At 40.6% G+C, this 22581-nt stretch overlaps 2 protein-coding genes across 3 annotated transcripts in view; both read right to left on the bottom strand.

The window, feature by feature from the left end:
- Window positions 1-1344: 1344 nt before the first annotated feature.
- Window positions 1345-15359, bottom strand: clptm1 (CLPTM1 regulator of GABA type A receptor forward trafficking). Of its 2 annotated transcripts, XM_080427931.1 has the most exons (15): window positions 15259-15359; window positions 11973-12124; window positions 9876-9999; window positions 8992-9150; window positions 8218-8335; window positions 8047-8132; window positions 7616-7736; window positions 7205-7449; window positions 6999-7092; window positions 6704-6894; window positions 5942-6037; window positions 5416-5551; window positions 3384-3551; window positions 2783-2885; window positions 1345-2701 (listed from the first exon to the last, which is right to left on the bottom strand). In XM_080427931.1, exons 1-15 carry the CDS (start codon window positions 15322-15324, stop codon window positions 2623-2625), a joined length of 1938 nt encoding a protein of 645 aa, XP_080284057.1. In that variant the 5' UTR covers window positions 15325-15359; the 3' UTR covers window positions 1345-2622. The 2 variants fall into 2 exon arrangements, with proteins under 2 accessions (XP_080284057.1, XP_080284056.1); XM_080427930.1 differs by having other exon boundaries at window positions 1345-2885.
- Window positions 15360-16284: 925 nt separating this feature from the next.
- tbcb (tubulin folding cofactor B) overlaps window positions 16285-22581 on the bottom strand; it is a 6378-nt gene continuing 81 nt past the window's right edge. Inside the window, exons 1-7 of the mRNA XM_080429417.1 lie at window positions 22491-22581; window positions 22105-22262; window positions 21766-21909; window positions 21313-21409; window positions 20416-20607; window positions 18657-18729; window positions 16285-18548 (exon numbers count right to left, since the gene is read on the bottom strand). The exon at window positions 22491-22581 is cut by the window's right edge and continues 81 nt beyond it. Coding sequence (XP_080285543.1) covers window positions 18434-18548; window positions 18657-18729; window positions 20416-20607; window positions 21313-21409; window positions 21766-21909; window positions 22105-22221 — 738 coding nt within the window. The 5' untranslated portion in view covers window positions 22222-22262; window positions 22491-22581 and the 3' untranslated portion in view covers window positions 16285-18433. The remainder of the gene's footprint in view (window positions 18549-18656; window positions 18730-20415; window positions 20608-21312; window positions 21410-21765; window positions 21910-22104; window positions 22263-22490) is intronic.

The following is a 22581-nucleotide window of genomic DNA, read 5'->3' as shown; positions in this document are numbered from 1 at the left end:
TTGAAATAAAATGTGGAATATTTGAAACATTCTATAACATTCTATAACATTCTCCCTTGCGCAAAACAGTTAAGGAAAAAATTTGAGAACCACTGGTTGAAAAAATAAATAAATGTGGAAGCAAGCCTAAATAAGCAAATGCACGTTAAAGCCCAAAAACCGCAACCACCAATTTTTACAAGCAACTTTACAGAGAGGCCCAAAGTCGCTTATAATAAGCCAACATGGCAACACTACTTGTCAACCAACTACACATAAATGTAAACACAAGTGCTAGAAAATAGTTTCATCACGATCCTCAGCCAGAATTAATTTTACTTAGTTTAATCCCATTGACTGTTTGGTGCGCTCAATGTGTTATTGTATTGTATCTCTGTCATCCTGGCATAACTAAAATGCAAAAAATGTGCATGCTGTCTAATTATTCAACAATTCTAGCGTTTAACTCTTCCAAAAGTAGCTAGAAACAAAACATTAATGCCGACTCGACTATTTCTCCTCATTGCATCATGTACCGTTACAGCGGACTGGCTGCTGACAAGCTATGTACTTGAGACCTCGTCATACTAAACTGTATAACTCTATATCCTCATACTTAATGTGCTTAGGCAAATGTATTTTGAGATAAGAGTTCTATAATGTTGTATTTTTATGTTGTCTAATGTCATTACAACTAGTTACCTACATATTACCTCATACACTACTGCCATCTACAGTTGAGATCAAATATAGACAATTTCCCGGAAAACGTGTCCGTTTAGGGGAAGGTTAGGAGTCAGAGTCAGCGCATAGTTAGTCACCAGTGTGAATTACAGAATCAAAAAGAAATCAGAGCAACCATTTTTGAATGTAACAAGCATTCTGATAGGCTGAGAACATAGGCGATAAGGCAGGATGAATCAGCAGTGTTAGGCAGATAAACATGACTTAATGAGTGTTTTTCTTCCTAAGTCAAAACGTTTTGTTTTTTTTACTAATTCAATTTTAATTTCTTCTTTCCTGAAAACCTTCCAAATATGACTTAAGCAATTATGCTACGAGGCCAACAAGATCTAGAAAGGCATCCTTCAGATAATTTTTTTTGACAATCTCACACATGAGGAGCATACATGGGTCATCTTGGAGGGGCAGGAGAACCTTGACTGACAAATCATAATCCATCTAGGTCATCAGTGGAGAGCAATGTAGGTCAATTTGGAAGGATGCAAGTGTGACTGGCCCTGCAGATGAATTCAAGTAATTTATGAACACACTTTAAATATCCACACATGCACAATTGTGCAATGTGAATTTAAAGTGTATGTATCTACAGTTACCCATTTCTTTTCAATAATGACACGCGTGCACTACAACCATTTTGTATTACCAGTTGGTTCTCTCATTTGGACCCGTCTGATTGAAGTGTCACTAATCAAAACAAAATCCAAATGTATGCAACCAGACCAGTTAAGAATCAGGATACATGGGCAAAGCATCCTTGATATACGACTAACATCACCACTTTAAGTCAAATAAAGAACTTGAGAAGACATTTTAAATTACACTTACGCTTTTACTATAAACATGAGTGTTCAAAAATTAATATGTACCAACATGGAACCCTCATCACTGCAGAAATTTACAGCACTCAAAATAAAAACGAGAGAAACTGTAATTCCTCTATAATACACACCTGACCTTCAGACTCTGCTGTTTTTGTCAAGGTGATCCAGCTTAGCACATGAAAGTGAACAAATCAAAAACCGAATGTCCAAGTTTAAACGGTCGATCAACAATTCAATGTCCAAGAGAAATAAAGACTTGCAAATCAGCTATTGCTAGACAGTTTGACATCAGTATTATTAACAAGACAAGCAGAGATTCTGTACAGTTTTAGGACATACAAAATAAAGATTCAGTGAGTGAAAAAGAAAATCAAGTCATCATTGACAATATTAATATATTTATATTAATACCAACAAGGCTTTTTTTTTTTTTTTTTTTTTTTCAAGTTTGGAACATCAACCATTTGTTTAAATTGAGGGTAGGAGTCACTGTGTTGGTGGGTCATCCATCTTGTTCCCATTCACCACCTCTCTTGCTAGGCCTCCATCTCAACTCCAGACCCTTCCAGTTTCCTCTGGCACTACTCACCTGTTTCCGGGTAGCCCCGAAAAACGGTGGTCACATGGAATGAGAAGAAAAATTCACGAGGAATCTACAGACGGAACAAAAGCACTTAAGACGCCTTCATCCCTGCATGTAAAAATATGGAGATATGTAGTAGCACTGAAACCCATCCCTCTCACATCCTGCTCTTTGAGACATTGTGGACCTCTCAAAATCATACAGAATACAGTACATCACATTTTGTTTTACTTCACTTGAACTGCAAAACGAGAGGGTAGGGGTGGGGATTCGAAATAAGAATTAATGAAGTCTACATTGAACATGATTTGCTGTGGATCCCCACAAAGAATTTAGTTGAAACAATTTTCTTTTCTTTTTTGTAGCGGTGCCCATGGCAGATAAACAATGACTCCCTTCCCTGGCAAAACGGACGTTTAAGCCTGCTTGGCTTCCACAAGTCCTCTTTGCGCCAGGAGTGAGGGCAGGGGAGGCAGATAGGGGGCATGGTCTTTGTTAATCGTTCTTCTTCTCCTCCTCTGCTTTGTCTGTGATGGCTGCAGGAGTGGTGGCAGCAGTCTCTCCCTGCTCTGTGATGGCAGCAGTCTCTCCATGCTCTGTGATGGCAGCAGTCTCTCCATGCTCTGTGATGGCAGCAGTCTCTCCCTGCTCTGTGTTGTCCTTGGACGGGTCTACTCCGCTAGTGCCAAACTCGTTCATCCGGTTGGGATCGACGCGATAGATCCAACGCTGGTACAGGTAGACGAAGAACACCACATCTGAGGCAAAGAGACATGTGAAAAGAGAAACATGAAAAGGACATTCCAACAAAAAACAGTGTCCTGTTGGGAGACATGGAGCCCAGGAGGTCCTGTGCTGTTCCAATCTCCTCTCTCTGGGAAAAACCTCCATAAAAACAGAGGGCCTTGAAAATGCAGGCCTGTCCCTTGGATAAGATTAGTGGAACGGCCCCTTAATGGCCTGGAAGTATGTTGGAGTATCCCATGTACTAGCTGGGGTAGGAAGTTAAAAAACAAGAGTCAATAGCAACAGCAGAATAAGCTGTTTGGCAAAATATAACATTTTTCATGGGTGCAACCCACATACTCAGCTGGGGGGGGGCACCATTTAAAAGGGAAATAAACAGGCTTTTCAACAGTATAAAAGTTATTTCCAAGGAGAATTGTTACAGAGATATAATCTATCAAACACACATTTCAGAACGTTTTGTTTCATCTTTATATACAGTATAAATAAATAAAACTCGATTGTCTTACCATCTCTGAGGCATCCTATCCTGTACATCATGGGCATCTTGATGACAAAGGCAAACAGGTCATCGATGAAAGTGTTGAGTGCCTTGTAGGTGAGCATCCTCCATGGGAGGTGAGCCACCGACTTCATCTTGTAGTTGATGAACAGCTGTGGCGTCATTGTAATGAAACCTGAAGAAAGAGTAAGGAAGAAATTAAGGCATCTGTCAGGTGATATGAGCTGTAGATCAGGCAGTACAGACAATCATTTGATGTCTATCTTGAAATATCGTGGCCGCGAGGCTGTGGGAACTAAAGATCCACAACCTTTTAAGTACTCTACTTAGCATTGTGTATGTCCACCCAAGTAGAAAACCATTTTGGGGCAAATTGGATTCTAGGTAGATATGATTGGAAGGTTTGTTTCAAATAAAGAACTGGCTTGAGAACATCTGGATGGGGAAAGTAAATACGAAACAACCGCCGAGGTGCTCTTGAACAAGGGGCTTAAGCTATAATTGTGCTGTTCCCAACAGTAAATGACCGTGGTTATCATGGGCGCCTAGGTATCTGTGAATGTCAAGCACAGCAGTAAAAAGAATATGTTAAGCTATACCGGGAATGATGGTAAGGTCCCAAAAGCCCATAAGTGGGTGTGTGTGTGTGTGTGTGTGTGTGTGTGTGTGTGTGTGTGTGTGTGTGTATGTGTGTGTGTGTGTACACATACAAACACATTTTGAGTGTGCTTGAGTACAAGTGCGGCTCCCATCATGTCTGCTAGTTTATACTTTAAGCTTAACACATCGGGTGCCGAACACGGTTCAAACCGTGTTTTCAGTCTTTTTGTTTTTTTCCACTATAGACGGCCAGACTCCTGCAGAGCCACAACGTAAAAATCATTAGGTTATTATTACCGGTGTAATGTGTGCAACAAAGAAACGAAGAAAGAACAAAGCAGGAATCGTGTATGTGTAGTGGAGGGCAATACTGCCTTCTGACAAAGTGCAGGTGACATGTCGGCATAAATTATGCCCCTGAGATACAGATTTGAGTAAAACCAACGAGGGCTAGGGCCAAAGCTGACTAAACAGGAAACAGTGTTACAATAAATAATAGGAGATTGAAGGGCAACATCACTTTCAACCTGAATCCTATTGTTCTATTGCGTTTTTCAAAATGGCGGCGAGCTAGGCGGACGTGTATTTCTCCGCTCCGTAGGCTTGTTAAAATTCTGTAACAAATGAAACAGACTACAATGGAAAAGTGAGCAATTATATTACTATAAGTATCCAGACGAACAGAAGATCAAAAAGACTTCGCGGGAAGAACCAGCCTAAGTTAAGCTTCAGCTCTATCAAACCCAACGTCAGGGAGGAAGCTAACGCTAGCAATATGGCTTCTGGATCGCCTGAGAACTCGGGAGATGATCTGGGTCGCAGTAATGCACCAGTACTCGAGGCTATCAAGGATTTGAAGTCCGAGTTCTCCAACAAGCTTGATTCTGTAATGTCGGCGATTGAAGGAATAAAGAAGGAGGTCGGGGAAATGTACAGAACGTGTCAAATGTGCGGAGACTCGCATCTCTAGTACTGAGGACATTGTTGCTGAATTACAGTCTAAGATCCTGAGCCTCGAAAAGAAATACATGGAAATGGAGATTAAAGTTATTGATTTAGAAAATAGGTCCAGAAGATCCAATTTAAGAGTGGTAAATCTGCCTGAGAAGGACGATGCCTGTGCCTTTCTCAAAACATGGCTATTGGCTACCTATTGCTCTATTGCAAGGTATGCACACAAAAGAAGGTAGGTAGGCTAGAAGGGATTTTCCAGCGCCCTCGAGAGTGAGCTCGACACACAGCAGACATGGGAAAGGGATTTTCACACGTCCTCACAATAGAATGATAGGATTCAGATTAAGGAAAGGGCAAAGTTGCCCTTTAAGTTAACAGCTTGTACATACTGTACTAGGAAACAAGCAGGAAAGGACCTGCATGGAAAATGACAATATAAAATAAAGCGACGAACAGAGAAATAGTTCTGTGCAGAAATGACTTACCAAACGTTAACAAGAAGCCGTAGAGCATACTGAGTACCCATGAGTACCAGCCTTTGTGCTCGACATAAAGTAAACTGTAGATCGCATAGCAGCCAAACAGAGGATACAGCAACCATGACAGGTACTTGAAGGCCATCTGAACACGAAGAAAGGAAGAGGAGAGACAGACATTTCCATTATCATCTAATAAACATGATTCACTTTTTGGAACTGAAATTTTTAATCTAAAGCCAAAAGGAAAGCATCAATTCGGTTTAATATTTGCAAAGGCATCTCGTCTCAGGTGCAAGTGCTTGCTCACTACATAGTCTTTCCAATAATTTGTTTGCATACAATCAAGACATTTGTTTTAACATTTTTACTTGATCAGTATGCTATGATGCAACACTTTGTGGAATATTTATTTCTTTGGCAAATTTCTTTGAGTGGCATTAAAGAATTTCAGTTAATTGGTAGAGGTAAGTCGTACAACTTTGAAAGCAACTGTCCAATGATAGTTTCAAAAGTATGGACGCGTTGCACTTACGTCATCGTAGATTTTAGTTGAGGACTGAACATATGTGGACTTGTCTTTGAATACCACTCGTGGGACAAGCCCAAAGATTTTGTTCTCTCTGTCCAACTGGGAAAGAGACAGAAATGACAGGTTAACAGACAGAAGTGTTAAATGTAAAATAGGATTGTACAAATGCAACTGAATGGAATTATCTTGAAAGCTTGAAAAGCTGCAAAACATCAAGTCAATATAAAAACATAAAATAAAATAAAACACAATTAAATATAGCCACTGGAACTGAAACTGCCAGCTGAGGATGCATTTCCTGGATACAGTTTCATACAAACACAGCTGTAAAAATGTAATTGCTAGCAGAATAAAAGTCTTGCATTTATAGTTCAGCGACAGTGCATGACTGTACTATATAACAACCAAAAGTGGATGCCAACCCAGTCTGAGGTTTACATTCCTCAAAAACGGCAGTTCATAAAAATGTAATCATGTGGATCTCCACAAGGGAATGACGTGGCTCCAATATGGATCAGATGAACAAAAAGATGGATGAAAAATGCCCCATCCAACCGCTCTGGGTACCTGGAATCACTATTGCAGATCCCCCAGCAGCATCGTTTCACCATAGCTAGCATTGGACAATCGCTATTCGCAATTGGGGGGGGGGGGGGGGGGGGGGGCTTAGTGATCGGTCTATTGGACTATTTACATCATGACAAGATTAACTACACAACCCAAACCTCTATCAAAGTGTCCTTGCGCTTTAAGCCTGTGACATACCTTGACATCCATGACCTTGGTAATCTTCCAGAAGTCGATGAGGAGGCCGATGAAGACGCTGACCTGGACAACAAAGTTGGTCTCGTTGTCGAGTATGTAGAGCAACACCACCAGGGACTGGAAAACACCGAAGACGATGGAGCGCACCGACAGGCCTTCCAGAGATTGACGGCTGTTCCAGAACTGGATGTCTGAGGGGCGAAACAGAGTGAAGCAGAATAAAGGAAGTGAGTGCATTTTAAAGCTATAGGAGGAAAAGTCTGTATTACAGACCAACTCTTTTAAATGAGCGTACCATTTTTGAAGGCCAGGAACTCAAAGATACTGTGTACGATGGAGACAACAATTGTCACTCCCAACAGGTAGGGGTTGGTCTCCAAAAGGGCCACCTTCAAAAAAAAGAGATTTCTTCAGCAGTGGTCTCAAAGGCAACAATCATGTGGCTGAGGTTTTAAACATGATCTTTACAGATTGACACCCTTTGCTTCCTCAGCTACTCACCTTGACAGAGTCCTGGTCCTCATCCGACTGCTCATAGGTGTCATCGGGTAAGAAATTCCACGGCGAGCGGGCATTCTGGGCGGCGTACAGCTGCCAGCGCCACAGGGACAGCGGGCAGTAGGAGAGGCGCAGTGGCACCGTCGTCAGGGTGTCATTGATGGGATAGTAGTCCTTCTGGAGGTTCCAGTAATCGTTGAAGTACACAATGGGGTAGTAGTCCCCACTCACAGCCTCAAACTTAACATCTAGAAGTGAACAGTGTAGAAATATAGAAATTATACACAACAGAACAGCAAATTGTGCAAAGAGTTAGAATATGTCAATGGGTCAAAATGTACGTATAGAACTATTTTGCAATCATCAGTATGTTAATGGACATCTCATGACAAAAAGCTAAGTAGGGGAACATACGTTGGTCAAGTGGCGGGGGGACCGAGCCCTTCACCCAGGCCGTATGGTCATCCACCATGTTGATGGTGAGGTTGGGGTGCCAGTGAGAGATGATCTCTACAGGACCATGGCTCTCTGCCCGCTGTGTAAGGAGACATTTGAGTGGATAAATCATCATTCAACATCCCTTGAGACAAGTTAAGTTTGAGATGAGCTTCTATGTGAGGAAGCCATAACTGATATAGCAGCTGCCAGAAACACACTTCATAGCCATGTCAATAGTGCCAAAGTGGATTACAGGTGTTTTAAAGTCACCAGCAGCTACACATTTTGGCAGTCAACATTTTTGCAGTCAAGTCTAAAATATGTGGCTTGCTCAGTGCATATTTAGTGTATCCCTTTATTAAAAACCCCTGTATAAATATTAAAACCCCCTGTATAAAACGGCAAACCTTGATCACTTCGGGATCTGCTTCCGTCTCTCCTGTGAGTAGATTCTTGGTCTTCATAAACTTCCTGCGCTTGTATTTATTCAGCACTGAAAAGGTTAAGGAGCATAGGTCAATATTAAAATAATTCCATGTTATACTTTGTTGTAGGTCTGCCCTGTGTAAATCACTTACTTCTTGTTGCATGGACTGTTGCCAGTCTACGATACAGCGCCTTGCGTTTCGGGTCTGGGTGGAATCCACTTTTGGTGAAGTAGACATGTATGTAAAGGGAACCATTGTGCTGCACAGTCTGTAAAGTACAAGCAAGCAATTAAGCGATAACATTTTACATAGCATTCCATTTCACTGGAGTATAATATGTTATAATAATAAAGTGTCTGTCCTCATCTTTTAGATCAGAGTGCTGCATTCGACACTATAGACACTGTATTTTAATTGACAGACTTGAGGTAGTCTGTGGTAGTGTCGTGGACCTAAACTGGTTCCGATCATACCTAGCTGAAAGACAGCTTTCTGTCTCCCTAGGTGATCTTGTATCAGATCCGGTTGAGACAGAGTATTGGATTCCCCAAGGAAGCATTTTAGGACCCATCCTCTTCTCATTATATACGTTGCCACTTGGTCAGACGCCATAATGTTAACTATCACTGCTACACAGATGATACATAGTTGCACATATCCGTCTCCCCAGACGACCCCAAAGCCCTGAGTGCTCTCACTTCTTGTCTCAATGACATTCATCTTTGGATGTGCGATAACTTTTTTAAACTTAATGAAGGAAAAACAGAGATTCTCCTTACTGGCCCCAAATCTGAGACAAATTACACTCAATAATTGGATCTCTGGCTAGACAGGTCAAAGACCTCCATTCACTCTACGGTCTATAGACTACCCTCTCTTTTCACTCCCCAGGCTTCTCTAAACAAAGTGGCAACTCCGTCCCACCTCTGGGATGTCCATATCCTTGTACTGCTCAAAGCAGCCATCCCCATCCTCCCCTGTGGACCAGTCTCCATAGACCAGGTCTCTGTGGAACCAGAACAGGGCCTCGGTGTTGTTGAAGTCAGAAAAGACCTCATCCTCGGAGATATAGATGTACAGGTCCTGGGGGAGCAATGAGAAAATAAACCCGTTTATGATATATTAGGCACAGGAGAGGAAAATGAGAGAAGGACAGAGACAAATGGAATAAGAGCCAGAGGGCAGAAAGTTGAAAGACATTTCTAGAGACATTGTGCTATTATCCAAATAATTAAAAGGTAGGGTAAGTGATTGTCTTTGGTTAAAATAAGTTTTAAATAGCTCTATATTCTGATAGTACTCATTGCTATAGTGTTTGTTCATTATTAGGGGTCTCCTCGTCTCTCCAGCTCTTTATAAAACAGAAAATGCATTTTCGTTTCAGTTTCAGTTCCAATTTTATCCAATCAGGATAGAGAACTCAATCAGGATATAGATTAAACAAGTGAAACTGGAACACTATAAGAATTAAGCTTAAAAATTGGTACTTTCTCCTGATTGGCTGAGATTTTGACACCTTACCGGAAAATGTATTTTCTGTTTATTAAAGAGCTGGAGAGACGGGGAGACTCCTGTTACTGAACTAACACTCTATACTATAGCAATGATTACTATCAGAATATAGTGCTTTAACATTTTAACAAAATACTTTTTGTTTTAACCAAAAAATATCACTTACCCTACCTTTAAGGTGGTCATCTTGTGGCTTATCTTATGTGGTGCATTAATTGAAAGCCAGATATATTTGATCAGTTTTCATGGAATAAAATGAGTAAAGTGACTTATATTGAGACAACAAGCTGCAGTACCATGAGGGTGTCTTTGGGGAAGAGGTTCCGGCTAGGTAACCTTGGGGCCCCTGCCGGGGTGGTGGGGTCAGGAGTGGCTGGCCCTCTACGGAACCAGCTACTGATCGCCCAGATGATGAAGATTCTGGAGAAAGAACAATCAAAATACGTGAGTATAATACTGGAAGAATTAGCAAATAATGTGGGACAACCTGAGAAAAAAGGGGAACTGGACATGGGGATATCGCATCAAAATCAAAAGTATGACTTATTTGATGATTTGATATTCATATGTAAATGAAGAACATTGGTAAAACAACCACCAACAAACAGTGTATTGGTTTGTGATTATCATTGAGATCTCAACGATGAGAATGACTGATAGCAGAACGAGCATAATCTAATCAACCTGTATCCAGTTTGTCTAAATTCAATTAGTAAAACAGAAAGCTCTTTATTAGAAATCAATGATGCACCATGAGGCCATAATTAGATGAGTGACAAAGTCCCATTTTGTGAAACAGTCACTTAACTTTATTAGACAGATCAGTTCATTTGCAAGTACTGAACTTCTCCAACCTCTTCATATATCTACCATTATTTTTTCTCCAATAGCTTGCCCACCGTTTCAATATCCACATTTTTGATGGGTGTACATTTAATTTAGTTACGAGGCTCCACAATAATGACAATTACAGTGCAATCTTCTTCATAATATCACAAAGAATACTAAAATGAATTTGCAAACTATATATTTTTATTTTTTACAGCAATTGAAGAGAGAACACCGAAATGAAATGCTGCTCTTGTGGATTAATTCACTATTTATTTATTATCCCAAAATGTTGATTGATACTTCATGCATTCTAAAGAGCAACAAGATTAAGTGGTGGCTGTAACAGTGAAGACGGCTTGTTTTTGTCATCTACTGTATATTCATTCAGCATGACTCTAGAGTGTGCTGCAATCTTATGAAATTCTCTCATTCATCCTGTAGCTTACATGGGATCAAGCCATATCGCCTGTCTAACTAGCTTATGTCTCTCTTGGTACCAACTAATGTGCCATCCCCAATGTAGCCATAGTCTTAGTCCAAGCAACACTCTCATAGAAGCAACACTTCTATGAGAATTATTACCTCAGGAGGAGAGATAGAAGAACAGGTGCTAAAAGTTACATGTAACATAATTTAACACCAATAGCCTAGTAATTGTTCACAATTAAGTTCCTCATTGGTCTCATATTACATTTGAGATGAGATGAGATGGAAGAAAGACACGTCAAGTCAAATGTTATCACAGCCACACAATTAAAGTATATATTTTTTTTACTGCAACACTGTCACAGAATAACTGCTCCTACTTTTGGTGAGTAGCATTCAGCTTTACAACTAATACCATCAGGTGTATACTGTTAATCTATAAATAAAGTCACCATCACTGACATCTTCATTCAACTTTAACACAAGCTAATTACAGATTTATTAGACACCAAGTTGTGCAAAAGGCTATACGCGATGCTAAAACAAGACAGAAATAGACTGCCACTGCCAGTAATACAAGTAGCCAAAGCCTATTTTATACTCCATAGTACAAAAAAAACTAATCTTTGATGTGACACGTTCGGTTGTTAACTTGAACATTGTGCAAAACTGAAAGAAATATGAAAATATCACCCTAAAAACAACAAATTGAAAATACAAAGCACATAAACAAATAAAAGAACACATGCAAGCTGAGAAGAGTGATGCACACCTGTATGTTAATATATTATATTATATTATCATCAACTTTATTGCCAAACCAGACAGAAAATCATCTTTAAACAGAGTAGCATCCCAGATTTACAGTAAAGTACCACAATCACATATGGAGTTTGATGCAGTTCTAGTGCACATGTAGTAGTTCTGTTTAGCAAGTCAACTGCACTAGGCACAAAGGACCTCTTGTATCCCTTTTTCTCTTTAGCTTGAATCAAAGCCTATCCAACGCTTGTTTATGTGCTTCATTGTTGATTTTCTTTTTGTCTGGCACCATCAAGAACGGTCTGCTACGTCATCAGCCAGTCTTTGTATTTTATTAAATAAAGTGAAAATAGTCAATCTAAAGACAAACCCACCTGAAGACGACACCTTTGATGACTGACCATGCATTAGGTGGTTGCTGCGGCTGTTGCTGATCCTGTGCGTTTTCAGCCGTCTGCACAGCTTGGCCATCAGCCGTCTGCACAGCTTGGCCATCGGCCGCTGCAGCAGTTCCATTTATGCTTACCTACACACACACACACACACACACACACACCCCTATTTATACTTGACCAGGCACAATGCAAATGATTTTTGCAGAACAAGCAACTGTTGTGACCAATTAAGTATGGCATGTACTGACATTTTTTTTGATTGAGAGCATAAGCATGTCACGCGAGAAGTCTAGATCCTGACAACAGCCTGAACTACTAAAGGGAAACGCTGAAACTTCAATGAATGACACACTTATATGGGACGACACATCACCTTTGATAAGGGGCTATCAAGGGTCATGACAATGTGTTCATTATACTTGTACATTATAGTTCACAATAATCGACTGCACGACTGCAAGTTGAAAAAGACCAATAGTTGGGTTGTGGCACTTTTTTTTATCAATCAACTTATAGATGAGTTATAACTTGTGTTTGATGGCTGCCTTCAGTGTTTGGCATAATCAACTCTCACAAGAGTGACACCGAAGCTACCATGCATTTCAGTGTCTGCCATGTCGGTAATTGAATAAAAATAAAACATTTACTTGACTTTCAGATCTTTTGAACTAGACATCAATTCTTTCCTTAATCAAGTAAGTCACATTTTGCAGCCTAAGCACATAGCAAGCCTACACGAAAACCCCCCCGAGCTAGGCCACATTCTATTGAAAGTGACACAAGTCACACAATAGACAAGCACATGCCAAGTCATGAGTCTCCCTTATCTAAACATCCCATCTCCCCCTGTGTCACCAACACAAGGGCAACCAATGCTTCACCTCTAGAGTCAAGAAGCAGTGAGGTATAATAAATGGCCAGCAAGTTATTATTAGGTGATAGATAAGCCTAGAGGACAAGACATTTATATCCTGAATGGGGAATTTTGAAGGTCCGAGATAAGACATTGCTCTGTCTAGCACCAACACTATAAAATGGTGCCATGCCCTGTTGTTGTGAGTGACATAGAGTACACATTAAAAAAAATGTTTTTAGTTTAAATTTACATACAGAAGGTACTGGGGAATTGACCAAATAACAATGACAGAAACAGACCCCAATCAGGTTAACAATAGAGACAAGTTATGTGCTTTAGTGGTAGGCCACACACTAACTAGATTAACAATTAACCATCAACAGATTCAGGTTGCACAGTCAAGAGACTCCGTGCAATGCATCCTAGGGATGCGTATGAGTGTCTGCCTGGGGGTGGTTGGGCAGTGGGCAGACTGGGCACACAGCCATCTGTCAAACTTTCACAAGGGGGAGTTGATATTGGCCTTGCTGCATTGTTGAGTCAGAGTAACAGTCTCCAACACAGAATGGTCCTTTTGAGAGTTTATTATCATCATTGTTTGTCGTTATTATTTTTACACAGTTGTAAAGAAGAATATACATGTCAATTATCGATCAAAGAAAATATAAGCTAGTCCAACTGCGCACAATGCTGGTCCTTGGCCATGGAAGATTCTGTCAAATCCACAAATAATGTTCAGAAAGGGCAGCCATTTCTCAGTTATGTGAGGAGCTGGGGCTGGCCCCATGTTTTCTTTACCACCCATAAGTAGAAAACAAAAAATCAAGAGTAAAACAGAACGTAATGCAATGACCGCCAAATCTAGTTAGTTAGCCTATAACCAGATTAAACAGCAGTGGGAAGCAAGAAAACTGCCACCATTATTAATGAAAATATAAAATATCCCCCAACCTAAATATACAGTATATTGTATGTCAGGCAGGCCCTCAATAGGCAGCCTGTGGGCCAGAGCTGCCAGCAAAAACATCTGGCATGGCAAATTATTGTGTAAATAACATAAGTAGAACAATTGCATTGATGAAACCAGGTAGGATGAACGTTCTATTTCCATTCTTTGAATGTTCTACTTTCACTGTCAACTTTCCTCTTTAGACTTTTGGATGAACTGATCTCAAGCTTAAAAAACAAAACAAAAACAAGGTCTTTAACAATATATAGTTTTTCTCTGTTATAAGAAGAGACCTTGAACCATTAAAGTGCTCTTGTTTGAAAAGGAGTATAACTGTTAGATGTGTCCAGATCAAATGTTCTTTTGAAACTTTTTGATGAACAAAATATCCTTTAAATTCCACATTTAAGGATGGGGCCTGTACAAAATGATTCCACAAGCATTTCTGTATGCACCTGTAACATTTGATTCCACACGCAGTTCTATCTATAGTTCCATCTATAGTTATCATTGTTCCAAGTCCTAAATTAGCCATTGAATGCATTCTGGCCCTCCTCACAATATAATTATATGATTTATGGCTTAGAATAAAATTGTCCTGAGGCCTAACTTACTTGCCAACCCCTGATAGATAGATGGATAGATTTATTTTATTTTATTGTAGTATTATCATCATTTTTTTTTTTAAATGCATACATAAATAAAAGAAATTAGATTCATGTTTGGAAGTATCATTAGTGCACTTGGGGCACTACAAACAAAATGACCCCAAATCAAAACTGATGCAAATCACGTGAAATGACCATACCCAGCCTGAAAAGAGAAGCTACACATCCATCAGGAACTGCCAAGTAAATCAAGTGACATCACGGGGTATAATTACGCGAGAAGAGAAAATAACTGAATTTTGCGCATTACAATGTATAAGCGGTAATGACAAGGTAACACGTCAGACATGACTTTAAAACAGAGGAGACGAGACTCAATGATCAACCTGCGCTGTTTAGGCCGTATGTCTGTGTGATAGGCTGATAGCAAAGCCAGTCTTTCAAGACTGACAGTTGCAATGCAGCAGTTAGCCGTGTTAGACGACAACGTGTGGGTAAATTGTTAGCTCGTCACGTCTCTGGCCCTGTGCCGTTGAGAAATAAGACGTGATCACGGTGATGTTAACAATGTAAGTCCAGACAGCAGGTAGTGATGTTAAACAATGCGAGTCCAGGCAGACAGACAGCAGCTAGCTCGGCTAACGTTCCCAGACTCATCGTGAACAGAACAGCAGGAGGGGGTCGTTTTAAAAAACCAACCGGCATTGACAACGTCACCGACACACACGGGTCTAAATGAGCGTCGGTAACGTTTAAACGACAGCGCCTCCCCACTTGGCCCGGGAACTAACAATACATCCCGTGTCGTTATTTTACGACGAATGAACATTTACAGAACGTCATTAATTTTACCTCGCCGTTGCTCACGGGGGCTTCGGCGGGGGCTTCAGTAGCTTCGCTCTCCTCCTGCGTCGCCATCTTCCTCGTCTCTCCGTCGCGCACACGAGCAGTGAGATCTCATTATTCCTCGCGTGAACTCAACCACAGCGTCACCATTACGTCGCAGGGCGCACGGAAGGTATCTATGGGAACAAAGCATTGTTGCCATGTCCGCTTATTATAAGCGACTTTGGGCTTGTTTTTCTGTTACGTTGCTTGTAAATATTGGTAGTTACGGGTTGCGTTTTTTGGGCTTCTTTCTTCAAGTGTAGTTGCTTATTTGGGCTAATTCATATTTAAACCAGTGGTTCTCAAATATTTTCAAGTCATGACCCCCAAATGTAATATGTATTTGTCCCCTAACCCCCATCTGAAAATGTTTTGTGCCATTTGTGTCGTTATTCCATTTTATTTTTGAACAAATTCAAGCTCACAACGCGTCACATCGCGACGTGCTGTGAGCTTGTAGATCGGCAATTTTCAAATAGCCAATGTACAGTTATGTGGCCTATTATTGTCGCTTCTTTTGGGCTTGTTTTCATAGACCTGGTTGCTCATTTCTCTCACAAACTCTGGCAACGCTGTATCTATGGGAACAAAGAACGCAACACACAAATTGCTTCCAACCTTTTTACTGTGATTTCTGTGGGGGACTTGGGGTACAACATCTCTTACTCATGTATTTTATTGTAAGAAAGAGGCTTGAAGCGCGGTGGAACCACTTTGTGCTTGTATTTTTTATTATAACTCAGATCTTCAGAGTCGTTCAGGGACTGACATGCTGACAGGATACTAACTTCAAAATGTGTCAGCCTGTGTGTCGTTAATTACAATGTGTCTGTGATTCATGGTATGTTGCCTCTTCAGCATCCTACTGTACTGAGATTGGGAAATCATTATGCTTATGCTTAGCATGTAATCATAATTAAATCGCCATGCACCTTTGACTTTTTAGGCGCTTTTGGGGGGGAGAAGCAAAGCAAGAAGCATCAGAATAAAGACATTTAAAAGAATATTTTTAATTTGTATGAGCAGAATGACAATGTAACATATTGCTTGGTTTCATATCTTCATTGAACATTTTTAAGTGGTGATTAGTACAACAAAGAAGTACAAGTAAGACATCCATTTGAAAAATGCATTGCCACTAGTGCTGTAAATGAGTATGAAAACATTGTTGTAAAAGGAGCGCAAATCATTTACTCGTATACCAAAACGTTACTTAGTAACCTGTATGTTATTCAGATTGCCCAGATAGTCAGTCAGGTACCAGGGGTAAGTCATCTTCTATTTCTAACAGTAATGAGAAAGATCAGTCATCAGTGCATGACATGAGTCCATGCAGCTTAATGTTGTGTTCACTTAACATGTTAAATGCAATGCTTTAAAGTTCTTGAAAAAAAAGAAAATTGTTTCAATCAATTCCCCGTAACCAAACATCAACTAACCACTTGAAGGCAACAGACAATATGACATGGCCTTAGTGTAGTAGTGTATAGAAACAGTCTGCAATCACAAGGTATTTTGTCTTTGAATTTTTTTATTTACCACAGCAGCAGTCTCTGACAAACGGACATGTTTCAGCTACTCAGGCCTTCAAACTTCCGTTTGTCAGAGACTGCTGCGGCGGTCAATAAAAAAAATCCCTTGTCAGTTTGGAATGTTTCTATAGACTTTTTTCTGAGAGTCAGTCTACACCCGTCTGTCCTTCTGACAGTAGGGCACACTCAGCTCGGGATTTCTGTCCCATAGTGTAGTAGTGGTCAGAAAAGAAGAGGAAAAAAGTAAAAAGTTAGAAAACAATAATTAAAGTGCTGCCTGAGAAATTGTGTCAAGCCTAATTTAAGATTTGTAGTTTCTATTGCGAGGACATGTGAAAACCAGGGACAAGACTTTTGTAATGTGTTATCAGTGTTCGTGCTCGGAAATATCCTCCAGCCTATACCAACGCATTTAAACAAGTATTACTTAGGCTTGTGAGGACTTTCCAGTGCAAGAATGAAGTGGGTCCGATTTTCACATCCTCCTCACAATAGAATTATATGAATTATGATAAATATCATCAAAGTTGCCCTTTAAGACATTTGGATGCCAATGTGTTCAATTTGTAGATCTAGAATAGATCAATTTGAGGATGATGGCAACAATACTGCCACCGCTTCCAGGTTTAACATGCTATCAGGAAGATGATTTTGTGATATGCTTCCAGCCTAAACACTTGAATTATGGGTGTGCACTTTGCAGCAAGCAAAAAGAATGTCAGAAGTAAAAAAGAAAAGAAATTGATGAAATCTCAAGCATGGCCTGAGAGACATGTCTCTTACGCCTAATTTATGAATTGTAGCACAACCAAGTTGCCCTTCAAAAATTGCTGTTTTGTAGCAAGAGACAGTCATATGACAATTAGGGTAGACAACTAGACATCCATTCCATTTAAAAAAAAGAGGGCTGTCGCACATAAATGAAAGCCAGCTTCAATTCAAGCATAATGGAAGTGAAAGCCATAACATTTACAGGGTGTAACGAAAGCATATCCATAAATAATTTTCTTACTGCTCTCCTCAGGCTCATACACTACAATGTACAGTATTTCGTTGTACAAAAACATACGTGTATCTAAACATACTATATACAACCACCTTTGTACAGATTGACAAGACAACAGCTCAACAAATTGGAGAGGCTGAGCTGGTATCCAAGCTGTCAAACAGAATGTTGTGTAAAATCAGATTTTTTTTTACTTAAGTTGGGAGCACAACATTATCAATATTCATTAGGACAGAATTTCATGCAAAATGGGCTTCTAAGACTGACAGTTCTAAATGACCAATCCTTGTTGGATTGCGCCGTTTTGTTATGACTATATATAATGAATAGTATGCTCATCTCATACCCAACAACACAAGAGATGCAGTGGCTATCTAGTTGCCGTGAACTTGTTTTACTGAGGGAACACAAGGTGCTGAAATACCTCCTGACAGGTGTTTGGAATCAAGAGCATAGCTTCCCATCTGGCACAAAACAATGAAATTAGTTGCAATAACAATGCCTTCCCTTCATCTCAGGTTGATAAAGGGACAACAAAGCACTGTTGTGATTTCAAGGCAGGTAAAACCCTCCTTTCCTTTGAGCAAGCAATATCCTGGTTTTACATCTCGTCCAGACCAAAATCCTCCTCAGGGAAGTCTCCCGCAGTCACAGTCATGGGCTTCACAAATGCACCATATTTGTTCTGACATTCAAAGTACTGCTTCCCACTGACACTGTAGAGATAATAAGAAAAGTCAGTTGGTCAAACTCAGGAGCTGGAGCACGCATGTGGGAAACCATTGGAAAGCATGCACAGCAGCAAGAAATTATAGCGCTCCTACCTTCCATCATGTTTTCCAAGGGGCTCATCGTACTTCACACCCACCCAATAGCCTGGCTTGAAATCTGTTGTACCTGCAACCAAGATATGAATAGTGACGTTTTATGAATAAATGGATTCTGATTCTGACACATAAAGTACACCCTTGTTGTTGCATTTATGCAAGTCTCAAAGCCAAGGCACCCAGCCAAAGACAAAGATATTTGACAAATTATTTTGGATGGAAAGCTTCGGTCTACAAACATGTAGGATGCACGTGGCCAGGAAAGTAAAACGAGACACACTGGCTGCGGTTACATGGACAATATTTATTCATTCAGAATGAACTCATTCCAAACAGAGATTCATACCCAACTGTTTACATGGAACCTGAATAAAAGTATTCCTCGTTTACATGACCCAAACATTCATTCGGAATTTAACTTTTGACATGCGCAAAGTGGTTCCCGCCTATGCCCAGGCATGGACCAGGGGCCGCACGGCTCCACTACCCGGGGCGGAGCTTCCCCTGGTGGGCATGGAGAGGAGGCAATAGCCCCCTTGTGCCTACGCGGCGGAGGTTTGTCGGCCATAGGCAGGCTGGGAAGCAACGTATCGACTCCTGCCAGACAGTGTTGTATGCGGTGCGAGCCTAGCCTGGGACCAGACGAATCTGCCAGTGCAACAAAACAAAAATTGCCCTCAGCGATTTGGGTCTGGCACCGCTCCGTTGTGAATCCATTTCCTGCTCCCGAAGTCTGGGGTGACCAATCAGGGGGCCCAGTATTCAAATATGGGAGAACGTAATTGGTCGTAGGTCTAACCAATTGCGTCAAGGGCCATTGTTTTGATCCCGCCCCTTGGGGAAAAAAACGTCCTCATGGAAGCACCAGACTCATATCCACGCAGTGATATAGTCTGGCTACGCGAGGCTTATATAGTCTGGCCACGCGAGGCTAGTGCGAGCACGCAGATAGTTTCAATAGTTTCTCAAATAGTCATGATTATTCATGAATAGGGTTAGTCTAGTAGTTCATAGTCCACAATGTCAACTTAATGATCAAATTGATCTAATGAAAATTAATAATGATCTTATGATGAGCTAGCTAATTGTGTACCACACAAGTTCACACTGGAAGTGTACCAAAGTTCACAGTTCAAAGGAGTGGTCTGAGGGAACACAAGGCACATCATTATAATTCAACAACATTTCCCAGTGTCTTCTCATATATATATATATATATATATATATATATATATATATATATATATATATATATATATATATATATATATATTATGTAGGCTGGCGAGGACTTTCCAGTGTGAGGTCTCGGAACACAGAATGTGTCTGTGTTGCGTCTGATTTTCACATCCTCCTCACAATAGAATATATGGTAAAAATCAGTTCCCCTTTAAGACCTGTTCTCAGGGAGCTGTTGTTGTGGTGTGCTTCAAGGAAATGCAAGCCCATTGGCAATACATTTGCATTTCCTGAAATTACACAGACGAAGATCGATGTTGGAGAGAAACGTTGTCTTGTTTTAGTATATTGTTTTTTATGCCAAGAACACAGACTTGACAATCCTGTACCTTGACACCTAGTTAATGAAAGTCGCTAATTATTCTATTTTCCATCTAGTTGTCCATGTGTCTGTAAGCAGATAATCAGCCTCATGGTGGCGCTATAACAGGCCACCTCAAGTTTTGACCTATAGCTCTTGAACCGGGATGTGTACTGAGGGCAGTATGGTATTTTAATGAGTCAGTCACACACTTACCAACATACATAACTGTGCCAATCTTGGTGGGCTGCCCTGAGACCTGCACTTGGCAGCGGTTGCCCACAGCGAGGTTATCCGCAGCGGTCTTCTCCTCAGCTTCTCTAGCGGCAAGCGCTGCTTCCTTCTTTGCCGTCTCTACATCGTTGAAGCGTCCAACCTTGTGTTTCTTTAAGAATGACCTTGCAGAATCTGCGGTGGTGAGATAATTAACCACAATTAAATCTAGGCTACCCATCAACTATTCTCGCTTAGCCAGACAATCCGATCTCTGCTTACTGTTACAACTGGGAGGAAACAATTTGGAAACCGAACACAAAACCAATGGAAAGACTTTGCGGCGGTACTTCATAAAGGGTGGTTATCAGGATTGGTTTTCAAAGCAGTGGATGTAGGTTTGCTACCGTTTTCTCTGACGTCCAATCCCAGTTCATGAATTTAGATTTCACCACATGAATCAGTAGGCAGAGATTTCTGATTGTTTGGCTACGTGAGACTACACATCAAAGTTATGGAGTATAAATTAAGCTTTATTTATTGATAAGCATGACATTTGAGGATGTCTTCTTATTTATTTATTTCTCCCTTATTACTCCCTGCTGACAGGTGCCGCCCCATCCCGTATGATTACGTGCAGTGACAATTATCACCCTCCCCGCCCGGCTTCCCCGAACCAATTGTGTTTGTGTAGACGCTCGTCAAAGCCGGACGGTGGATTCGAACCCACAACCTCCGCAGTGGTGGGCGGGCACTTTACCACCCCGTCACTCGAGCGTGGAGGTGGGCATTTAAAAATGTATTGTAGTTTGTGTACGACCTCTAAAATGTAATGAAGTATATTTAGTCATGAGAACTAGTAGTTTGATTGTTTATGTAAAATACAAGACCAGACTGTACCTTGTCTCTTCCCATAATCATCGTCTGATATTTGAAATTTCTCCACTTGGGACACGTCACTGAACTCCCCTGTCTGAGCTCCACTGCGGTCAGTAACCTGTGTAAATAATAGAATAGATTTACCATCATGAATACAATTCTTAATTTTAACTACTAAGGGGTTAACTATCCCTTTAAACCGTTTTTTGCCAGCATGCGCTGAATTTAAAATGGAACATAACACAGCGGTACCTCATCCCCGGAGCTACAGGAGGGGCTAACTGGTGGCACCATCTAAGTAAGTCGTACCCCGATGGACATACCCAAGTATACTTATTTAGACTGGCGTTATTGTGCCAAGCCTGTCAATTTGAAAAGCAATAATTGCCATCATGCAATAATTAAAATGTTGTCAAGTAGTCACTACGTGGCATGCTGCGTTTGTGAAGATCAGTTAATAGCTACAGTACATACATGTATTCTGCAGTCATCGTCGACATGGTAGGAACCTAGCAAGGCTTCATTGTCATCAAGTTTCTGCAGGAACGTGTCGCTGATGCTGAACAGCTCAAGGTCCATACAGGAGGCAGGTGTACCCACAATCATTTCCAACTTACCCTAACCCAGGCAGAAAATAATAAATGTTAAATGGTTTGACAAGGTGACAAAAGCACTGTAAGAAGACTACATCGTTCACTTTATATAGCCTCAACAGCTTGTATACATGTGAAGACCACACCTTACATCCACACGATCCATACATGTTAATAACATTTTCACAACGTACAATTTCTAGAAAATCCAAGAACTCACCTTTAATTCTGCTATGCTGATACCTCTGTTAAATTTGCGATTCTGCTCGAACTCGGAGAGGGTAGATGTCAGGCGCACAGCTACCGTGGGGTTGGAAATTACTGTCACACCGTCCATTATTAAATGCGTATGCAGGAATCCAATAAGTCTGCAAAAGACTGCAGAGAGAATATAGCCAACAAGTTGATCAGTAGTATGCGTAACTCTAACAACAATGGCACAGTTAACAAAGACAACTGAGACATTTAGTTTATGAAGTTTGTTATAAATATATATGTTATATATATAGCTTCGCTTATATGATGCTATTAAACTAGCAACGCCAGTCACGTTGCATTCAGACCGCGCACTCAGCTAGCTAGCTAGCAAGCTATATAGTTACTTACAAACTGTGTATGTCTTCCTTCGACGATGAAAGAACTTTGTCAAAAAACAGTAATGGACAGTTGTGGGGAAAAAAATCAGTGATCAGACCAT

The sequence above is a fragment of the Gymnoscopelus braueri genome (assembly GCF_963280865.1).
Source record: "Gymnoscopelus braueri genome assembly, chromosome: 5".
Taxonomy (NCBI): domain Eukaryota; kingdom Metazoa; phylum Chordata; class Actinopteri; order Myctophiformes; family Myctophidae; genus Gymnoscopelus; species Gymnoscopelus braueri.
The sequence above is the reverse complement of the archived record's forward strand: the minus strand, read 5'-3'. Positions and strand labels throughout refer to the sequence as shown.

Bases quoted from the DNA above. Each gene is read 5' to 3' on its own strand.
- clptm1 (XM_080427930.1), bottom strand. From the start codon at position 15,324: ATGGCGACGCAGGAGGAGAGCGAAGCTACTGAAGCCCCCGCCGAAGCC. The intron at 10,000-11,972 runs GTGGGTTTGTCT...TTCTTTCTCCAG, and splicing joins ATCAAAGGTGTCGTCTTCAG to AATCTTCATCATCTGGGCGA. The intron at 2,886-3,383 runs GTAAGACAATCG...TCTTTGCCTCAG, and splicing joins GATAGGATGCCTCAGAGATG to ATGTGGTGTTCTTCGTCTAC.